This window comes from Coregonus clupeaformis, chromosome 17 (genome assembly GCF_020615455.1).
Source record: "Coregonus clupeaformis isolate EN_2021a chromosome 17, ASM2061545v1, whole genome shotgun sequence".
Taxonomy (NCBI): domain Eukaryota; kingdom Metazoa; phylum Chordata; class Actinopteri; order Salmoniformes; family Salmonidae; genus Coregonus; species Coregonus clupeaformis.
Window position 1 is genome coordinate 11610669 of NC_059208.1, and position 20190 is coordinate 11630858.

General features: G+C 42.9%; 1 protein-coding gene across 6 annotated transcripts in view; it reads left to right on the top strand.

Annotated features, from left to right (window-relative positions):
* Nucleotides 1-18216: 18216 nt before the first annotated feature.
* LOC121586596 (triple functional domain protein) overlaps nt 18217-20190 on the top strand; it is a 97335-nt gene continuing 95361 nt past the window's right edge. For all 6 annotated transcript variants that reach the window (XM_041903410.2, XM_041903411.2, XM_041903413.2 and 3 more), the window contains exon 1: nt 18217-18466. In XM_041903410.2, coding sequence (XP_041759344.2) covers nt 18397-18466 — 70 coding nt within the window. In that variant the 5' untranslated portion in view covers nt 18217-18396. The remainder of the gene's footprint in view (nt 18467-20190) is intronic.

Below are 20190 nucleotides of genomic sequence, written 5' to 3' on the forward strand. Positions count from 1 at the left end.
GATTGTATATTATATATAACCATATACAGTATATATACAGTATATATTTATCTATCTTTAAATATATAATCTCTCTTTGAATATAGCTCTATAGTCGTGGTCAAAAGTTTTGAGAATGACACAAATACAAATTTTCACAAAGTCTGCTGCCTCAGTTTTGATTATGGCAATTTGCATACACTCCAGAATGTCATGAAGAGTGATCAGATGAATTGCAATTAATTGCAAAGTCCCTCTTTGCCATGAAAATGAACTTTATCCCCAAAAAACATTTCCACTGCATTTCAGCCCTGCCACAAAAGGACCAGCTGCCATCATGTCAGTGATTCTCTCTTTAACACAGGTGAGAGTGTTGACAAGGACAAGGCTGGAGATCAGTCTGTCATGCTGATTGAGTCAGAATAACAGACTGGAAGCTTTAAAAGGAGGGTGGTGCTTGAAATCATTGTTCTTCCTCTGTTAACCATAGTTACCTGCAAGGAAACGCGTGCCGTCATCATTGCTTTGCACGAAAAGGGCTTCACAGGCAAGGATATTGCTGCTAGTAAGATTGCACCTAAATCAACCATTTATCGGATCATCAAGAACTTCAAGGAGAGAAGTTCAATTGTTGTGAAGAAGGCGTCAGGGCGCCCAAGAAAGTCCAACAAGCGCCAGGACCGTCTCCTAAAGTTGATTCAGCTGCGGGATCGGGGCACCACCAGTGCAGAGCTTGCTCAGGAATGGAAGCAGGGACAAACTGATATTCTGCAAAAGGTACAGGGATTGGACTGCTGAGGACTGGGGTAAAGTCATTTTCTCTGATGAATCCCCTTTCCGATTGTTTGGGGCATCCGGAAAACACCTTGTCCGGAGAAGACAAGGTGAGCGCTACCATCAGTCCTGTGTCATGCCAACAGTAAAGCATCCTGAGACCATTCATGTGTGGGGTTGCTTCTCAGCCAAGGGAGTGGGCTCACTCACAATTTTGCCTAAGAACACAGCCATGAATAAAGAATGGTACCAACACATCCTCCGAGAGCAACTTCTCCCAACCATCCAAGAACAGTTTGGTGACGAACAATGCCTTTTCCAGCATGATGGAGCACCTTGCCATAAGGCAAAAGTGATAACTAAGTGGCTCGGGGAACAAAACATCGACATTTTGGGTCCATGGTCAGGAAACTCCCCAGACCTTAATCCCATTGAGAATTTGTGGTCAATCCTCAAGAGGCGGGTGGACAAACAAAAACCCACAAATTCTGACAAACTCCAAGCATTGATTATGCAAGAATGGGCTGCCATCAGACAGGATGTGGCCCAGAAGTTAATTGACAGCATGCCAGGGCGGATTGCAGAGGTCTTGAAAAATAAGGGTCAACACTGCAAATATTTACTCTTTGCATAAACTTAATGTAATTGTCAATAAAAGCCTTTGACACTTATGGGATGCTTGTAATTATACTTCAGTATACCATAGTAACATCTGACAAAAATATCTCATAACACTGAAGCTTTTGACCACGACTGTATATCTATAATCATCTCTATCTTTAAATATCTTTACTACTCAGCACCACACTGACTGTATCAGTTGGGTGTGTTGTTCTGTCCATACATATTTACATTGATAAGACCACCACTTTCCTTTCCTCACTGCTCCCTCTGTCACACCCTGGCTCTGGGGACTCTATATGTTGAGCCAGGGTGTGTAGATTCCATGTGTTTATGTTCTGTGTGGGAGTTCTAGTTGTTGCTTTTCTATGTTGGCCAGAGTGGCTCCCAATCAGAGGCAACGAGTGTCAACTGTTTCTGGTTGTCTCTGATTGGGAGCCATATTTAAACAGTCTGTTTCCCTTAATGTTTGTGGGATCTTGTTTCCGTTTGGTTTGTTTCTGTGTTAACCGTAGGACTGCACGTTTCGTTTATTGTTTTGTTGTTATATTATCACTAAAGATAAAGTTAAGTATGTTTGCAACTAACGCTGCGCATTGGTCTACTCTCTACGACGATCGTGACAGAAGATCCCACCTTACCAGGACCAAGCAGCGTGTCCAGGAGCAGGCAGCCTGGACGTGGGAGCAAATATTGGACGGGCAGGGGTCCTGGACCTGGGAGGAAATCCAGGCCGGGATGGATCGCCGTCCATGGAGTGAGACGGTAGAGGCGCGACGGAGAGAGGAGCAACGGCGTCAACAGTGTCGTCGTCGGACGGAGGAGAGGCAACCCAAAACATTTTTTAGGGGGGGGCACATGGCATGGACGACGGGGCTGCTGGAGGCAGATAAGGGGCGAATTCAGAAGGCCACCAGGTTACGGGAGCCATTGGTGAGAAGAGGGAAGGAAGATGTAGAGGCACGGCGAGAGGTACTGAGGTGTATTGCCAGTCCGGTCCGGCCCGTTCCTGATCCCCGTTTAAGGCCAGTGGTGTGTGTTCCCAGTACGGTCCGGCCTGTTCCTGCCCCTCGCACCAAGCCTACGGTGTGCGTCGCCAGCCCGGCCCGGCCTGTTCCTGCCCCTCGCACCAAGCCTACGGTGTGCGTCGCCAGCCCGGCCCGGCCTGTTCCTGCTCCTCGCACCAAGCCTACGGTGCGCGTCGCAGGCCCAGCCCGGCCTGTTCCTGCCCCTCGCACCAAGCCTACGGTGCGCGTCGCCAGCCCGGCCCGGCCTGTTCCTGCCACTCGCACCAAGCCTACGGTGCGCGTCGCCAGCCCGGCCCGGCCTGTTCCTGCCCCTCGCACCAAGCCTACGGTGCGCGTCGCCAGCCCGGCCCGGCCTGTTCCTGCCACTCGCACCAAGCCTACGGTGCGCGTCGCCAGCCCGGCCCGGCCTGTTCCTGCCACTCGCACCAAGCCTACGGTGCGCTGTCGCCAGCCCGGCCCGGCCTGTTCCTGCTCCTCGCACCAAGCCTACGGTGCGCGTCGCCAGCCCGGCCCGGCCTGTTCCTGCCACTCGCACCAAGCCTACGGTGCGCGTCGCCAGCCCAGCCCGGCCTGTTCCTGCCACTCGCACCAAGCCAGGGGTGCGAGTCGTCAGCCTGGTAAGGCCCGTTCCTGCTCCACGCACCAAGCCAGGGGTGCGTATCGTCAGCCCGGTCCGACCCATTGCTGCTCCACGCACCAAACCAGGGGTGCGCATCGTCAGCCCGGTCCGGTCCGTTCCTGCTCCACTCACCAAGCCAGGGGTGCGTATCGTCAGCCCGGTCCGGCCCGTTGCTGCTCCACGCACCCAAGCCAGGGGTGCGCATCGTCAGCCCGGTCCGGTCCGTTCCTGCTCCACGCACCAAGCCAGGGGTGCGTATCGTCAGCCCGGTCCGGCCCGTTGCTGCTCCACGCACCAAGCCAGGGGTGCGCATCGTCAGCCCGGTCCGGTCCGTTCCTGCTCCACGCACCAAGCCAGGGGTGCGCGTCGTCAGTCCGGCACAACCCGTGCCTGGGTCACCGGTGCCTGATCAGGTACCGGTCAGCTGCTCCACAACGGAGCTTAAGCAATCCGCTCCTTCAATGTCCAGTCCAGCTCCAGCCAGCGGGGCCAGACCGGACCAGGGGCGCTACGGGGGGATTATTGAAGGGTGGTGGTCAAGCCCGGAGCCGGAACCGCCTCCGAGGAGGAATGCCCACCCAGCCCTCCCCTGTTTGGGTTTTGTTGAGGCGCGGTCGCAATCTGCGCCTTTTGGGTGGGGGTACTGTCACACCCTGGCTCTGGGGACTCTATATGTTGAGCCAGGGTGTGTAGATTCCATGTGTTTATGTTCTGTGTGGGAGTTCTAGTTGTTGCTTTTCTATGTTGGCCAGAGTGGCTCCCAATCAGAGGCAACGAGTGTCAGCTGTTGCTGGTTGTCTCTGATTGGGAGCCATATTTAAACAGTCTGTTTCCCTTAGTGTTTGTGGGATCTTGTTTCCGTTTGGTTTGTTTCTGTGTTAACCGTAGGACTGCACGTTTTGTTTATTGTTTTGTTGTTATATTATCACTAAAGATAATAAAGTTAAGTATGTTTGCAACTAACGCTGCGCATTGGTCTACTCTCTACGACGATCGTGACACCCTCTCTATCTCTGGTGTTGCGAATACGGTCTTCCTCAAACAGGGACCACTGATCTGTCTCCCTCCACATTGCGTGTGATCCCGTTTTTCCTGAAGAACACAGCGTGGTTGTGAGAGAAAGACTCCTGAAAGGGGTGAGAAAAAAAACGGAATAAGGTGGGTGGGGGGAAAGGGACAGAGAAAGAGGATGATGATGAATGAGAGAGAGAGAGGAAAAGGGGGAAGAGAGATGGTTAATAATTTAGTTGTTCAGCACCATTACACAGCGTTACACCCAAAGAACTGTATATAGAAGGGTTGTTCCAAGATATGAGTGCCTTTTGCGTTCCTTTGATATTTTAAGTAGAAATTGTTCCCCAATCTTGAATTTGAAAAGCCTGTTATATTAAATGAAGTGCCCATTGACCACGTGGATAATTCAATAAATCAGATATATGATTAGGCTTTTTATATGAATAAAGGCTTGCTAAAGTGCCAAAATTCTGCATTTTGACATCTCCGTCAAACCTGTGTCACTTCTAGGAATATTTTAACCCTCTTAATCCCAACATTTCTCCAAGTTTCACCATCATGGCTGTGCGAAGTATTATTTATTTAATGCGATTAGTCTGTCCCTCAATTTAAGGTAAACCCTGTTATATGAACTGAACTCTCATTTTAGTATGGTGAAACTATTCCTTTAAAAATATATTTATTAAAGAAACATTCAACATCTAATATTTAAATCATAGATTAAAAACAGGTAAGCACACAGCTAGCACATAAGGTTATGAGAAACATATGTTTCTTAGGTGGGAATTTCAGTACTTCAGCATAACGTTTCCCACAGGTTTCCTCTATGGTTCTATTTAAAGTAATGTTCTCAGAACACAAAAAAACATAAGTAACATTCAAAGAAAGTTCAAAGAATGTTATTTAAGTGTTGATTTCTGCGTCCGAACGGTTTGGCCTACAAACTATCATGATGGTGTTCTCCGTTTAGCTTTACGACCCCCACAAGCGTCTGAAGTCGGTACAGCCGATCTGCCAACTTCTGTCTGTAGCGTCTGCACAGTTTGGGCTACGCACTAATATGACCCCTCTGTAAGGTGCGTCTCTCACGAACACATACATGTCGGTTGTTTTACTCTAGGATACCCACAAGCCTCACAAGACTCATCTGAAGGTCCCCCGGTCCCAGTTGAAAAAATGAATGGAAGTATACTGTATATGGAGATAGTTTAGTGCTAAAATAAGGGGTCAAATACATGTAAAAAAAATATATATATATATATATACAAATCCTGATCTTTCAGGTATAGTGCAGACACCTCAGAACAAACTTCCTTTAGATTTTTTGTATTTGTAATTGTAATCTATTGTAATTTGTCCACATTACATTTGTTGAGACTAGTGTTTTGCGGGTACTATTTAATGAAGCCAGTTGAGGACCTGTGAGGCATCTGTTTCTCAAACTAGACACTATAATGTATTTGTCCTCTTGCTCATTTGTGCACCGGGGCCTCCCACTCCTCTTTCTATTCTGGTTAGAGCCAGTTTGCGCTGTTCTGTGAAGGGAGTAGTACACAACGTTGTACGAGATCTTCAGTTTCTTGGCAATTTCTCACATGGAATAGCCTTCATTTCTCAGAACAAGAATAGACTGACGAGTTTCAGAAGAAAGTTGTTTGTTTCTGGCCATTTTGAGCCTGTAATCGAACCCACAATTGCTGATGCTCCAGATACTCAACTAGTCTCAAGAAGGCCAGTTTTCAGCTGTGCTAACATAATTGCAAAAGGGTTTTGTAATGATCAATTAGCCTTTTAAAATTATAAACTTGACTGTAAGTCGCTTTGGATAAAAGCGTCTGCTAAATGGCATATTATATTATTATTATTAGCAAACACAACGTGCCATTGGAACACAGGACTGATGGCTGCTGATGATGGGCCTCTGTACGCCTATGTAGATATTCCATTCTAAATCAGCCGTTTCCAGCTACAATAGCCATTTACAACATTAACAATGTCTACACTGTATTTATGATCAATTTGATGTTATTTTAATGGACAAAAAAAATGCTTTTCTTTCGAAAACAAGGACATTTCTAAGTGGACCCCAAACTTTTGAACGGTAGTGTAACTATTTGTTCAGCAAATGTACAGCGACAGAAATCAGAACATGGGCCGTTCTTACAGTATTCTCCCTGTACACCAAGTCAGAACCGTAGGATAAATAAAGGGGGCATATAAGCAGACAATGAATGCTCTTACAATATTCGATGATGACATTTCTCTAAAACAGGCTATAGGCTACATGTGCACCACCAAGTCAGAACAGTAGGCTAAGTTATGAGGGGAAAAGGGACCAAATTATTAGGGTGAGGCACATGGGCTACTAACAGCTTACTACACAACATACACTTAGTGTTACTTTCTTATCTACAGCATATATATCTCCCTGGCATATTACATCATTTATGCAGCAGCATACAATACATTTTTGGACTCACCTTGTTGTGCTGTGCTCACTTGAAGAGGAATTTTGTCATCAAACTTTGTCATCAAAGTCTGGAATTCTCTGGATTTATGGTGCTTTGAAGACACCTGGGAACTCGGAAAAGAACAAGGTCGAATCATGACGTCAGTGATATTCAGAAAGAAGCCAGAATTCCCGACTTGGATGACCGTTCAAAACGTATTTTCCCATTCGGATCTCGTTTTTTTCCCCGAGTTCCCAGTTATCTTGAACTCACTGAAGTCTGAGATTTCCCAGTTCCGAGTTTCCAGTTGTTTTGAACGCGGTAGAAGTCACGCTGGATTGATAGCATGGCCAATGTTGAATGTTTATCCTTTTAAGCTTGGAAAAGATACCCTTAAACCCAGACTTGGACCACACACCCACTCCACTGAATAGCAGGCTAGTGATTGCTTTGCAATGCTTGCAGTTAGCCACTGATTCCTTCCAAACCACTCATTGTTGAATTTGCGATTTCCAACTTTTTGTGTAATGTTTATGTCCAATGGCCGATGAGCACCGATACGTTTTATCTATAATTTTTCTTCATTATTTACCTTCATATGATAAAGATTGAAAAGGATTTGCCAGCAGATTGTCGACTTCATTCATGATGATGACTGCTAGCTTGCTAGCTAAGATTTTGAAAGTATGATGTTGACATGATCAGTCCAATCAAAGCTATGGTATATATAACGTGATTTGACGTCATTCTATCTGTGGCCAATGACCTTGAGCCTTCTTGGATGGGCACTTCTAATGTAAATCTATGGCAGCACCCAAGGGGCTTGAATTTTTTTGCTCTCCCCGTAGATTTTGCGGTGACGTAATGTCCCCATGAGTGACAGAACAATGAGCCAATCATGGCGCAACTAGAGAACATTACCAACCCCTACGCTCTGTATTCTCTGCTGGCTGCCCCACCACCACACTGAGCTAGGCTGAAACATCTGCATTTTGGAGCTGCCTTACTCAAGAAAGCAAAAAAGAGACCATGTTTATATGCAGCTTTATTAACTCAATTATTATTAATTTTTTACATTGTTTGCAAACTGAAATGTGACACGTATTAATTCCAAAATAACATTATATTAATTTTTTTGCGAAACGGGTGGGGCTCAAAACATGTGGAGCTCTGCCCCACCTGCCCTGAATGACTGGTCGCCACTGGTTTGGTGGCACGTTGACGGAATATTCTCCTAACCCTCAGAAAACTGGACAAATGAATATTACCTTAATGTCTAGAACATTGTTGTATATTCTGAGAACATTGTAATCATGTTTTAGATCATTTCTGATTGACATTAAGTTAATGTTCTCCTAACATTAACACCAAAACATGTTAAAAAGGTTCTCCAAAGGTTTTTGCTAACATACAGTAGATAGAATGTTCCCCTAACTAACAGAAAACTGGACACTCAAACATTAGGGGAATATTATGGGTAACATTACAAAAAACGTTCTCTCTACCTAGAATTGTTAGCTGGGCTGTTACTTTTTAAGGCACTTAATAGGCACTTACTATAGTCTTTTTTTAATTTAACCTCTTGAGATGGGAAATTGTGCTCTTTATGACAGAATGTTAAAATTAGTTGAAATCTAAAGTTTTTTTTTGACCAAGTTACACTTTCAAAAGGCACCAAATTGTTGGAACGACCCAGAATCTCAGTCTTTTACAACTGTAATTGAAGGTGGGTTGATTCTGTAGCTGAGTTTGATCATATCTGTGTATCTATCTCCCCCAGTTCACATCATGAGCTGTCATTCAGCACGGCATTACTCTCAGAAAGATAACACTTAACTTTACTGTAATTAAACCTCTAAAGTGAGTGCAGCCCACTCTACAAGGATGTGTATGTGTATGTATTGTATGCGTGTGTGTGTGTGTGTGCGTGTGCGTGTGCGTGTGCGTGTGCGTGTGCGTGTGCGTGTGCGTGTGTGTGTGTGTGTGTGTGTGTGTGTGTGTGTGTGTGTGTGTGTGTGTGTGTGTGTGTATATGTCCACTCGTTTAGTTAGCCAACTTCTTCGTTTTCTCTGACCCAGAAACATAATAACTCTGACATAGTTTCAGCACAGCAGGCGTTGGGAAACATCCACCTCGCTAACAACCACCAGCGGCATACAGTGACAGCCAGCTGCTAGCTGTAGCTATTTACTCCCATAATCACCCATTCACCTAACTACGCACTTGCCGGCTAGCGCAGATGCTGCCACACCTGCTTCCAGTCAAACACACTGTCAACTGGGAAAATGTAGGACAAGTTTCATGAAACTACAGCTAGATTTGGTCTGGTCTAACAACAGGCTATTCAAAAGTGCCTGATAGGAATTGTCATAGACACTGGTCTAGGGACTTGAACCAATTTCAGAGTGAGTGCATTAACACCTGTGCCATAAAGGTCCAAACCCCTTGGCAGAGGTTATAGCACACTATGGTTTAAGTAGACATAGTGGTCATAATAACCGTATCAGGGCATACAGGGAGGCTACATCACTTTACCCTACCCAAATCCTATCACCCACTTAGATCAGCATAGGAGCAACAGGTGTTACTGTACAGCTGCAGTATCTTAATTTGCCCCAGTTTCTCACAGCAGGAAAATAATCCTGCAGCAACAGGAATTGTGAATTATTATGTGGATTACAAATAATGAAAACCAATTTTTAGAGGTTGATACATTTTCCATAAGGGCAAATCAAGTCTGAAATGTTAAAGTGGAAATTGCAAACTTTGGAAGCCTTTTTAAACCATGAATACACTAGAAGTTTGCATTTCCTGCTGTGCAGGAAAATCCCTGCAACAACAGGATGACCAAATTAAGATACAGCATATGTAGCTAGCTAACCACTGGACACACACATCAATTCAACATCTATTCCACGTTGGTTCAACGTAATTTCATTGAAATAGCTAGCTATTTAAGTAAGTTAGCTAAACCGTTAGCTGACGTTAGCTAGCAAGTAACTTAGCAACCATCCATACATTGGAGCGACTTTTATAATAAGTTCTCTCTTTTGGTTCAGTTCGTCTTGGTGGAACGTAACGATACACAGATATAGTTGAAACTGACTTTGTTATCATATAGCTATCTACAGTGGGGAGAACAAGTATTTGATACACTGCCGATTTTGCAGGTTTTCCTACTTACAAAGCATGTAGAGGTCTGTAATTTTTATCATAGGTACACTTCAACTGTGAGAGACGGAATCTAAAACAAAAATCCAGAAAATCACATTGTATGATTTTTAATAAATTAATTTGCATTTTATTGCATGACATAAGTATTTGATACATCAGAAAAGCAGAACTTAATATTTGGTACAGAAACCTTTGTTTGCAATTACAGAGATCATACGTTTCCTGTAGGTCTTGACCAGGTTTGCACACACTGCAGCAGGGATTTTGGCCCACTCCTCCATACAGACCTTCTCCAGATCCTTCAGGTTTCGGGGCTGTCGCTGGGCAATACGGACTTTCAGCTCCCTCCAAAGATGTTCTATTGGGTTCAGGTCTGGAGACTGGCTAGGCCACTCCAGGACATTGAGATGCTTCTTACGGAGCCACTCCTTAGTTGCACTGGCTGTGTGTTTCGGGTCATTGTCATGCTGGAAGACCCAGCCACGACCCATCTTCAATGCTCTTACTGAGGGAAGGAGGTTGTTGGCCAAGATCTCGCGATACATGGCCCCATCCATCCTCCCCTCAAAACGGTGCAGTCGTCCTGTCCCCTTTGCAGAAAAGCATCCCCAAAGAATGATGTTTCTACCTCCATTCTTCACGGTTGGGATGGTGTTCTTGGGGTTGTACTCATCCTACTTCTTCCTCCAAACACGGCAAGTGGAGTTTAGACCAAAAAGCTCTATTTTTGTCTCATCAGACCACATGACCTTCTCCCATTCCTCCTTGAGCAGGGGGACCTTGCGTGCGCTGCAGGATTTTAATCCATGACGGCGTAATGTGTTACTAATGGTTTTCTTTGAGACTGTGGTCCCAGCTCTCTTCAGGTCATTGACCAGGTCCTGCCGTGTAGTTCTGGGCTGATCCCTCACCTTCCTCATGATCATTGATGCCCCACGAGGTGAGATCTTGCATGGAGCCCCAGACCGAGGGTGATTGACCGTCATCTTGAACTTCTTCAATTTTCTAATAATTGCGCCAACAGTTGTTGCCTTCTCACCAAGCTGCTTGCCTATTGTCCTGTAGCCCATCCCAGCCTTGTGCAGCTTACACAGCTCTCTGGTCTTGGCCATTGTGGAGAGGTTGGAGTCTGTTTGATTGAGTGTGTGGACAGGTGTCTTTTATACAGGTAACAAGTTCAAACAGGTGCAGTTAATACAGGTAATGAGTGGAGAACAGGAGGGCTTCTTAAAGAAAAACTAACAGGTCTGTGAGAACCGGAATTCTTACTGGTTGGTAGGTGATCAAATACTTATGTCATGCAATAAAATGCAAATTAATTACTTAAAAATCATACAATGTGATTTTCTGGATTTTTGTTTTAGATTCCGTCTCTCACAGTTGAAGTGCACCTATGATAAAAATTACAGACCTCTACATGCTTTGTAAGTAGAAAAACCTGCAAAATCGGCAGTGTATCAACTACTTGTTCTCCCCACTGTATGTCTAAAAAAAAAGTTCTTTTCGCAGCTAAAACTAGCTTAGCTAACTAGCTAGTCTAAAAAAAAATAGCTACAAGTGGCATCTATGGGCCGACGTTCTGCAAATTTTCTCATCAATGAAACATTTGATCTCAATACAGTTTTCTGTTTCCAAAACTATAGTAGAACAGAGTGGACTAAGTTTAGTAGACTACCCTTTGCCCAACTAAAAGAAAATGGCATTGTTTAGAAGGAGTGCAAGGGCGAATTGAGTTATTGCCTACGCACACTTCACAGAGTAGGCGTTCCCTAACGGAAATATGCATGCTAGAACACGCCTATAGGCTTTCTCTATCTCGTGCTTGGCTCTGTCAACCTCCTTGCTTGTTCTGCCCACTATGATTAATTTGCTCCCATTGGAAACGACAGACTGTGGTCTATCTTGGGTTAGTTATAAAAATCTTTGCTGCATCTCAATAATCTAAATCTGGCTTTCTCTTTTCATCTCATCTCCTTCATCTGCACTTGATCAATCTGAGAAATAATTACCTGAAGGCAAAATGGTTATATGCACCTTTACAGAATACACATGAAAATGCATTACAAAAATGTCTAACACTAACTGATATTATGCCAAATCTCCTAAAAAGTGTTGATCAAAAGGAAAAATAGACAGTATTTAGCTTTGCGTCATAGACGCCAGCTCTACAAAGAACATAATATCACCAAAGAGTGCAGTGCTAAATGGTTGTGATTATGAGCTACCATAATGACCAGTCCTGTCCTCTGACTGGTCCACTGATTGCTTTGAGCCAGCAGTCTGTCTGTCTAATGTGTGGTCAGCTCACCTTGGCTCTGATTGCTCGTGGAACTGGTGGGGTGTGTGTGTGTCACAGGTGGCTGGTGGCACCTTAATTGGGGAGGACAGGATCATAGAAATGTCTGGAACGGAATTAATTAAATGGTATCAAACACATGATGCCACTCTCCTTTAGAGACCTGCTGGTACAGGTTTCTGTAGGATGGAGCATGACACCGCTGCTGCTTTTGCTACTGTTGTTGTGTGTGTGTGTCTTCCCCTGGGTGTAATAACACTAATGGTCAGGTTGCCTGCCCTGTATGGTGGGCCCTATCAGAGTGGTGTGGGAGTTCTAACAACTTGACCCGTTGTGACGGGAGCTCTATTGGAAATCCTAGTTAACCCTAACAACTCACAGTGATGGCTCTGCACGGGCACACATAAGCACATGTGATAACGCACTTTAAAAAGGTGAGAAAAATATGGGCACATACAAATGGGCATACACACAGATGCATCAATCTCTCCCCCCTCCCCCTCTCTCCACCTGCTGTTGTTTTTCTCTCTGTCTACCTTAATTACAGAGGAACAGCGGGAGATAGGCCAATAAAAGACACACTGTGCAGCAAGCTGGGATGGAGTATCACACACACTCTGTAGGGAGACGGGGAGCCCACACACACACAAACAAACACACATAGACTCTAGAGGAGAGAGCCAAGGAGTGAGAAAGAGAGAAAAAAAGTTAGAGAAATGTTCTTTCTTATCATTCAACGAGACCCTAAGTTGATAAACTCCCAGGCTCCCACTGAAAGACATGACAGATGGTGATACAACTACTAGCCATTCAATCTGATAGACGTCTGGCTGTTTCATAAGCCCATGAAAGACAGCATACACCTGTATGAATAGAGTCTATCTTATGAGAGAGGGAAAGAAAGAGATAAAGGAGAGTGAAGATAGAATGGGGGAGGGAGGGTGAAGAGGCAAAAGGAGAAAAGACTACAGAGAAGAGGAGAGAAGGATGGGTGAGGGGAGAGAGAGAGAGAGAGAGAGAGAGAGAGAGAGAGAGAGAGAGAGAGAGAGAGAGAGAGAGAGAGAGAGAGAGAGAGAGAGAGAGAGAGAGAGAGAGAGAGAGAGAGAGAGAGAGAGAGAGAGAGACCTTCTTTCTTTCATTAGTTTCAGTCAGTGTGTTCTCTGCCCAGTAGAAACCCAGGAGTAATCCAATTATGGGTCTGACATTTGAGAGGGAGATGGTGATATTTGGTTAGTTTCTCTCTCTCTCTCTGTGGGACCTGGGGGTTCAGGTCATTCAGTTGTCACAAACACGCACACACACGCTGTGTCATGCACACGCACGCACGGATGGACACACACACAAACACATGTCGAGACAACAATTACAAGACATTCATACACAAATGCATCTGTTTCATGCACATCTGAGAAGAGCAGTGATTCAGTATGGTTAGTATGCCCTCTTCTGGCTGCTTTCTGCAGTGCATGCGTCAGGTCCATTCACTAATCTACTGTACTGAAAATCAAGGCAGGTTTATTGGTTGATAATAAATCCAATAATTTATATTAAAGGCTTGTCAGATTATTTATTGAGCAAATAAACAAATAAAAAGAAGGGCTTGTTACTAATCACTGATATGTTTATTACACTCGTTTAGTTACATTTTACATTTACATTTTAGTCATTTAGCAGACGCTCTTATCCAGAGCGACTTACAGTTAGTGAGTGCATACATGTTTGTTTTGTTTTTTTTCATAGTTGTTACAATGTTGTTACACAGTTTAGTTTACTACATAAATCATGATGACCAATGACCATCACAATCTGAAGACATTGCTGGGAGGTGAATTGAAGCATGACCCATGGAGTGGGTTGTTAAAACGCTATGAAGTTCTCTGTTTCATTAATATCCAATGTCCTACAGACGTAGGATCTTAATTTGATCACCCTCTTGCAGCAGAGCATTCCTGCAATGTAGGAAATTTAAAATGTGTAGTGTATTTGAGGTTTAAAAAGGCTTCTGAATTTGGTAATTTCAACTTTTAAATTTCAGACTTGATTTTCACTTACGGAAAATGTATCAACCCCTACAAAAATGTCCATGAATTATGATTCACATAATAATTCACATATCCTGTTGCTGCAGGATTCATTTCCTGCTGTAGCAAACTGGCTGAAATTAAGATCCTACATATGTACTGATTAAGACATCAGTAGCATGTCATTTCAGCCATTAACCTTCCACTACAATTACTCATAAAAACTATCCATATACAGTACCAGTCAAAAGTTTGAACACACCTACTCATTCCAGGGTTTTTCTTTATTTTTTACTATTTTCTACATTATAGAATAATAGTGAAGACATCAAAACTATGAAAGAACAAAAAAGTGTCAAAATGTATTTGAGATTCTTCAAATAGCCACCCTTTTCCTTGATGACAGCTTTGCACACTCTTTGCATTCTCTCAACCAGCTTCATGAGGTAGTCACCTGGAATGCATTTCAATTAACAGGTGTGCCTTCTTAAAAGTTAATTTGTGGAATTTCTTTCCTTCTTAATGCGTTTCAGCCAATCAGTTGTGTTGTGACAAGGTAGGGATGGTATACAGAAGATAGCCCTATTTGGTAAAAGACCAAGTCCATATTATGGCAAGAACAGCTCAAATAAGCAAAGAGAAATGACAGTCCATCATTACTTTAAGACATGAACGTCAGTCAATACTGAACATTTCAAGAACTTTGAAAGTTTCTTCAAGTGCAGTCGCAAAAACCATCAAGCACTATAATGAAACTGGCCCTCATGAGGACCGCCACAGGAAAGGAAGACCCAAAGTTACTTCTGCTGTAGAGGACAAAGTTCATTAGAGTTACCAGCCTCAGAAATTGCAGCCCAAATAAATGCTTTACAGAGTTCAATTAACAGACACATCTCAACATCAACTGTTTAGAGGAGACAGCATGAATCAGGCCTTAATGGTCGAATTACTGCAAAGAAACCACTACTGAAGGACACCAATAAGAAGAAGAGACCTGCTTGGGCCAAGAAACATGAGCAATGGACATTAGAGTGGTGGAAATCTGTCCTTTGGTCTGATGAGTCCAAATTTGAGATTTTGGGTTCCAACCGCTGTCATGACTCTCCTGACAGTGGATCAAAGGACTCAGATCAGCTAGGCAAATGGCTGACAACAAACAGACCCTCTCACCCACAGAAGACGGGAGGGTGGTCTGTGCCGGTCTTGACACCTTAACACTGGGTCGTAAATTTAAGCAGGAGAGAACTCGCCCTGGCTTTCTAGTATTGAGAAAAGAATGCCTTTGTCTAGAGAGAGAGTTTTGCTGCCAAAACCTTTTTCCCTAAAAAGTGAACATTGGAACATTTATTTATATCATCCGAATGTTAAGAATGGTCAGTGGGGACCTAAAGAATAATCATGTCACATTGTTTATTATTTTGTGAGGTCATTAAGGATGGTATCAAGAAATAACTGTAACTTGGAAGTGTACACATTCTATTTGTCAACATTACATCTAAATGTTGTATAAAATATATGATTAAGTATGAGAGTATTTTGGTGAAGATAGGAATGTGATTTTAGTATTCTAATGAGATAATTGCAAAGCTGTCATCAAGGCAAAGGGTGGCTATTTGAAGAATCTCAAACATAAAATATATTTTGATTTGTTTAACACTTTTTTGGTTACTACATGATTCCATATGGGTTATTTAATAGTTTTGATGTCTTCACTATTATTCTACAATTTAGAAAATAGTAAAAATAAAGAACAACCTTTGAATGAGTAGGTGTGTCCAAACGTTTGACTGGTACTGTATGTATTCCTATAATTTATCACTGTGCAACGAATAAGGTCTCTCATTGCTAATGCATTCCCTAAAACATTAATTAAGTCGTAAAGGAGAGGGGCCATTCCAATAAAACACTAGGGTATATTCTGTAGGGAATAATAAATGCTGTTAAAGAAAAGATACTGCTTCATTTTCATTAGGCACCAAATGGACGAAAATGGACTGAAACAGGGAGGGACTACCTGGGACTTGTCCAATAAGAAACATTCATTTTCATTTCCTGTTGCAAAACTATTTAAAACGCATCCATTTTGTGCCCTAATGGTAGTTCCACCCCTTGTAGAGAAGACAGTGGGCCTGATATCATAAAGAAACTTAATCAAACCATCTTAATTAATCTATTAAGCTAAAGGTCAAATTAGCATTTTAACTTCGGTTTACGAGTGGCTGTTAAAGTGATGGATAAATCAAACAAATTAATAAAATATTGTTTTTTATTTCCTGTAGTTTTGGGTGAAATCTGTTCAACACACTCCCTGCAAACTGGCCTGAGTTTAGTTGTTTGATATGTGATTTGTTGTAGTTTGTGTGTGTGTGTGACCAATTGTGAGTAGGGATTGCCTACTAATTGGTTGATGAAGTCATTGGAAACACTTATCTTTCTCTATCTTTTTTTCTACAAAACATAGAAACGTGCCATTTTCACATATGTTTATGTTGGGGTGGTGCTGGAGAAGATTAATATTAAGTATAATGTTTTGCATAGTTTTTTATGTCATTTATCTTGTTTGGGTAATATAATTTCTTTTTTTTGTTAAGTTTAGTCACAAAATGTCTCAATTTACAGTATGTCAACCAATCAGCTGAGCAGCCTGACTTATTTGCACCATTTATTTGAACCATACAATTTTTCAAATCATCATCGATCCAGGGGGCTCTAACAGTTCTCACAGTTAGTTTCTTAACAGGTGCATGCTTGTCAACAATTTCCAAGAATAATGTTACAAATACTCCAAGTGCTGCATCTGGATTCTCCTCCTTATCCACATTAGACCAACATACATTTTTTACATCTTCAACAAAAGAGTCCTGAGGAAAAAATGTGTAAAACTCGCTTATAAATAACTTTAGTCCCTGCCTTTGGTACTTTGGCTTTCCTTGTTATTGCCACAATGTTATGGTCACTACAGCCAATGGGAACTGATATTGCTTTGGAGCAAAGCTCTGCAGCATTAGTGAATGTCACAGATTCAACACTATTGGTAAACACTCTAGTTGGTTGAGCGATAACCTGGGTCATGTTACAGGCATTAGTCACAGTAAGAAGCTTCTTCTTGAGAGGACAACTAGATGATAGCCAGTCAATGTTCAGGTCACCAAGAAAATACATTTCTCTGTTAGCATCAGAGACCTTATCTAACATCACACACATATTGTCCAGATATTGACAGTTTGCACTTGGTGGCCTATAGCAGCACTCTAAAAGAAGAGGCTTCAGATGAAGCAGGTGAAGCTGCAACCAACTAGAGAATCTGATCAACAACCAACATATGCATCAATTCATGTCCTAACATGATAACAAAAACACTGTGTATATGCCTATCTGCTCAGTGCACACTGATTTTAAAGGAAAATTCCATCCCAAAACTATATTTTGGTATTTGTTTCAATAGTCTGTTGTTGATATAGTCCCAAAATGTTGTGCATGTCAGCAATCAAGTTTTCAAGATATATCCACAGATAAAACAATGAGACAGATATTTCACAGGATGTGTAAATGTGAAGCATCCCCTTGGCGTTTCCACTAGTGAGAGGAAGCCTAGTGGCAGGCAGTGGGAGAAGATGGAACAAGATGGATTTTGGTCGACATTCTGCATTCTCATCAATGAAGCATTTGATCTCAATACAGTTTTCTGTTCCCAAAACTAGAATATGTTATGAACAGAGTGGACTAAGTTTAGTAGACTTTACCCTTTGCCAAAGTTTTTAAAAAATCCATTGTTTAGGAGTGCAAAGACGAATTGAGTTACTGCATACGTGCACTTCGCAGAGTAGGCGTTCCCTAACGGAAATATGCAAATATTTGCTAGAATGGCCAATAGGATCTTGCTAGCTTGTGCTTGGCTCCTTGCTTCTGCCCACTATGACTAATTTGTTCCCATTGGAAACGAAAGACTGTGGTCTATCTTGGGTTAGTTATAAAAATCTTTGATATAACTTTCAAAATACAGAAATACAGACAGTATGATGCTGCATTTTAAAAAGGCACAAATCACTGTCATGCTCATGAATGACTCCTAGACAGTCGTTGCCGGTCAACCCGAGCTTGCTCGTCCTCTGTCTGCCCGTTTCCGAACGCTTCCGGAGAGTCACGGAACAGAGACCCAGCCCCTCCCGAATCCCATGCCCCTCTGCCCCCCTCCTCACGTCTACAACGACTCTCTTTTCGGCTCGACTCGGAGCAGTAACCCGGCGGCCGCCCGGCTGTGCATTTCCCAAGATGGAGGTTTGCTTATGGCACTAGCATCTAGGAACGATTCTGTCTGTCCATGTGTCTCTTGCCGACGCTTTTCCGAGGAACGAACAGATTTTTGTCTTCCACCACATTGGGAATTTAGTTGGGATTGCGGTTGTTGGTGGCCACCATCATGAGCTCTGGGGAAGGAGCTGAAGAGACGTCAAAGGACGCAGCCGATGTAGCGGCGTTCTTTAAATCTGGTAAGTTCGTAAACGAACAGGGGAGGTCGGATGGTAAGAGCCGTCCCATCAAGGCGACATGGGGGGGACATTGTTCCCGATTGAGCACTGTGTTTTCGGTTTCGGCACATTGGTGGGATGGGGGATGTTTTCAACTAAACATTCGCCCAGGGGTCCTTACTCATTTGTAGAAGCGACAATGGATCATAAATGGGTGGCTGTTATGCAGAAATAATGGTGAGAGCTGTCGTGCATTTGTTACAGTGATTAAAATATAACTAACCATGTCATCCAGGTATGAGAGCTCGCGTATGAGAGCAGCCCAACTCAGTCTACAGACTCATGCTAACTAACGTTAGCTTGGTTAGCTTTATAACCGACTCACCCCGAAATTAGCTAGCTAACTATCGCGCTTACGTTTGGTATATACAAAGAAAATGGCTACATTAGATAGCTCGCTAATATACTTAGTTACTACCATTGACGTTTATAAAAATAGCTAAATAACAACGACATTAGGTGCGCGAGCTATCAAACTAACCGCTAGTTAGGTAGTTGCTAACCAGCCAGCTAACTAGGTAACCAAGGGACTGGGAAATCACAAACAGCTCACTGTCAGATTGCTAGCTATAAAGTTAGAGACATATTTCATGGAAACAGCTGAAAAAGTTGATTGTTAACTAAAACATGTGTAACGTGCTAATCGTTTCAGTGCTGTCAAAATAGGAAACAATCGAGCGTGCTATGTAAACAATACCGTGGCGTGGCATACATTGCTCTGTCTGGACTGTGGCTAGGTTAGCTAGCTAGTTATAAGGTTACCCTATGGCCCAATAAGGCATATGATGCATGCATTTTATGCAATTTAGTAGATAACATATGATTTGCTAAATGAGTAGTAGTGACTGCACAATGTGTGATTGCATGGTAGATTAAATATGATCATAGCCATTTTCTCGGCTAACGTTAGTCATGCTAGCTAGCTGAGTGAGCGATGTGCAATCATCATTTCTGGGCCTATCCTGATCAGTAGATGGATAACAGCTCGCCCGTGGATATCTGACATTCTTCAATTTCCATTCCATTATTCAATTTCTGGATTCTAGACTTAAGGAGGATTTCTGTGGCTTGAATAATGAGCTCATTTTGGGTCGTGTTTATTATCTGGGGTGTATTTTTTAGTCAGATTCCGTTGCAAAGCGTTTGGTCTGTGACAAAACGTTTTGCAATGGAAACCGTTTACTGTAGGAACCAAACGGGAAAAAAACAGCGCAAACTGAACGAAACGGAGAGGGACCTACCTGAATTCGTCCAATAGAAACTGTTCTCTGTTGCAAAACGTTTTCTGCTTGGAGTAAACGGTTTCCGTTGCAAAACGTTTTTTAACAGACCAAATGTTGTGCAACGGTATCCGACTAATGAATACACCCCAGGGGTATATTCATTCAGCCGATTCGGTTGCAAAACGTTTCTTAAACAAGCAGACGGACGAAATGATGAGGGATGTACCTGAATTTGTCCAATAAAAACTCCTGTTTTGTTCTGTTTGCTTCTGTTTGGTTCTTAAACGGTAAACTGTTTTCGTAATGAATACACACCAAGCCTTTTGTGAACTAACACTTGCTCCTGACTTTTTTCTCTCTTACATGCTCTGACTTTGCTGATAGCTACGTTGAGGAAAAATGTACTTACTGTGACTGTGATATGTGGTTGTCCCACCTAGCTATCTTAATATGAATGCACTA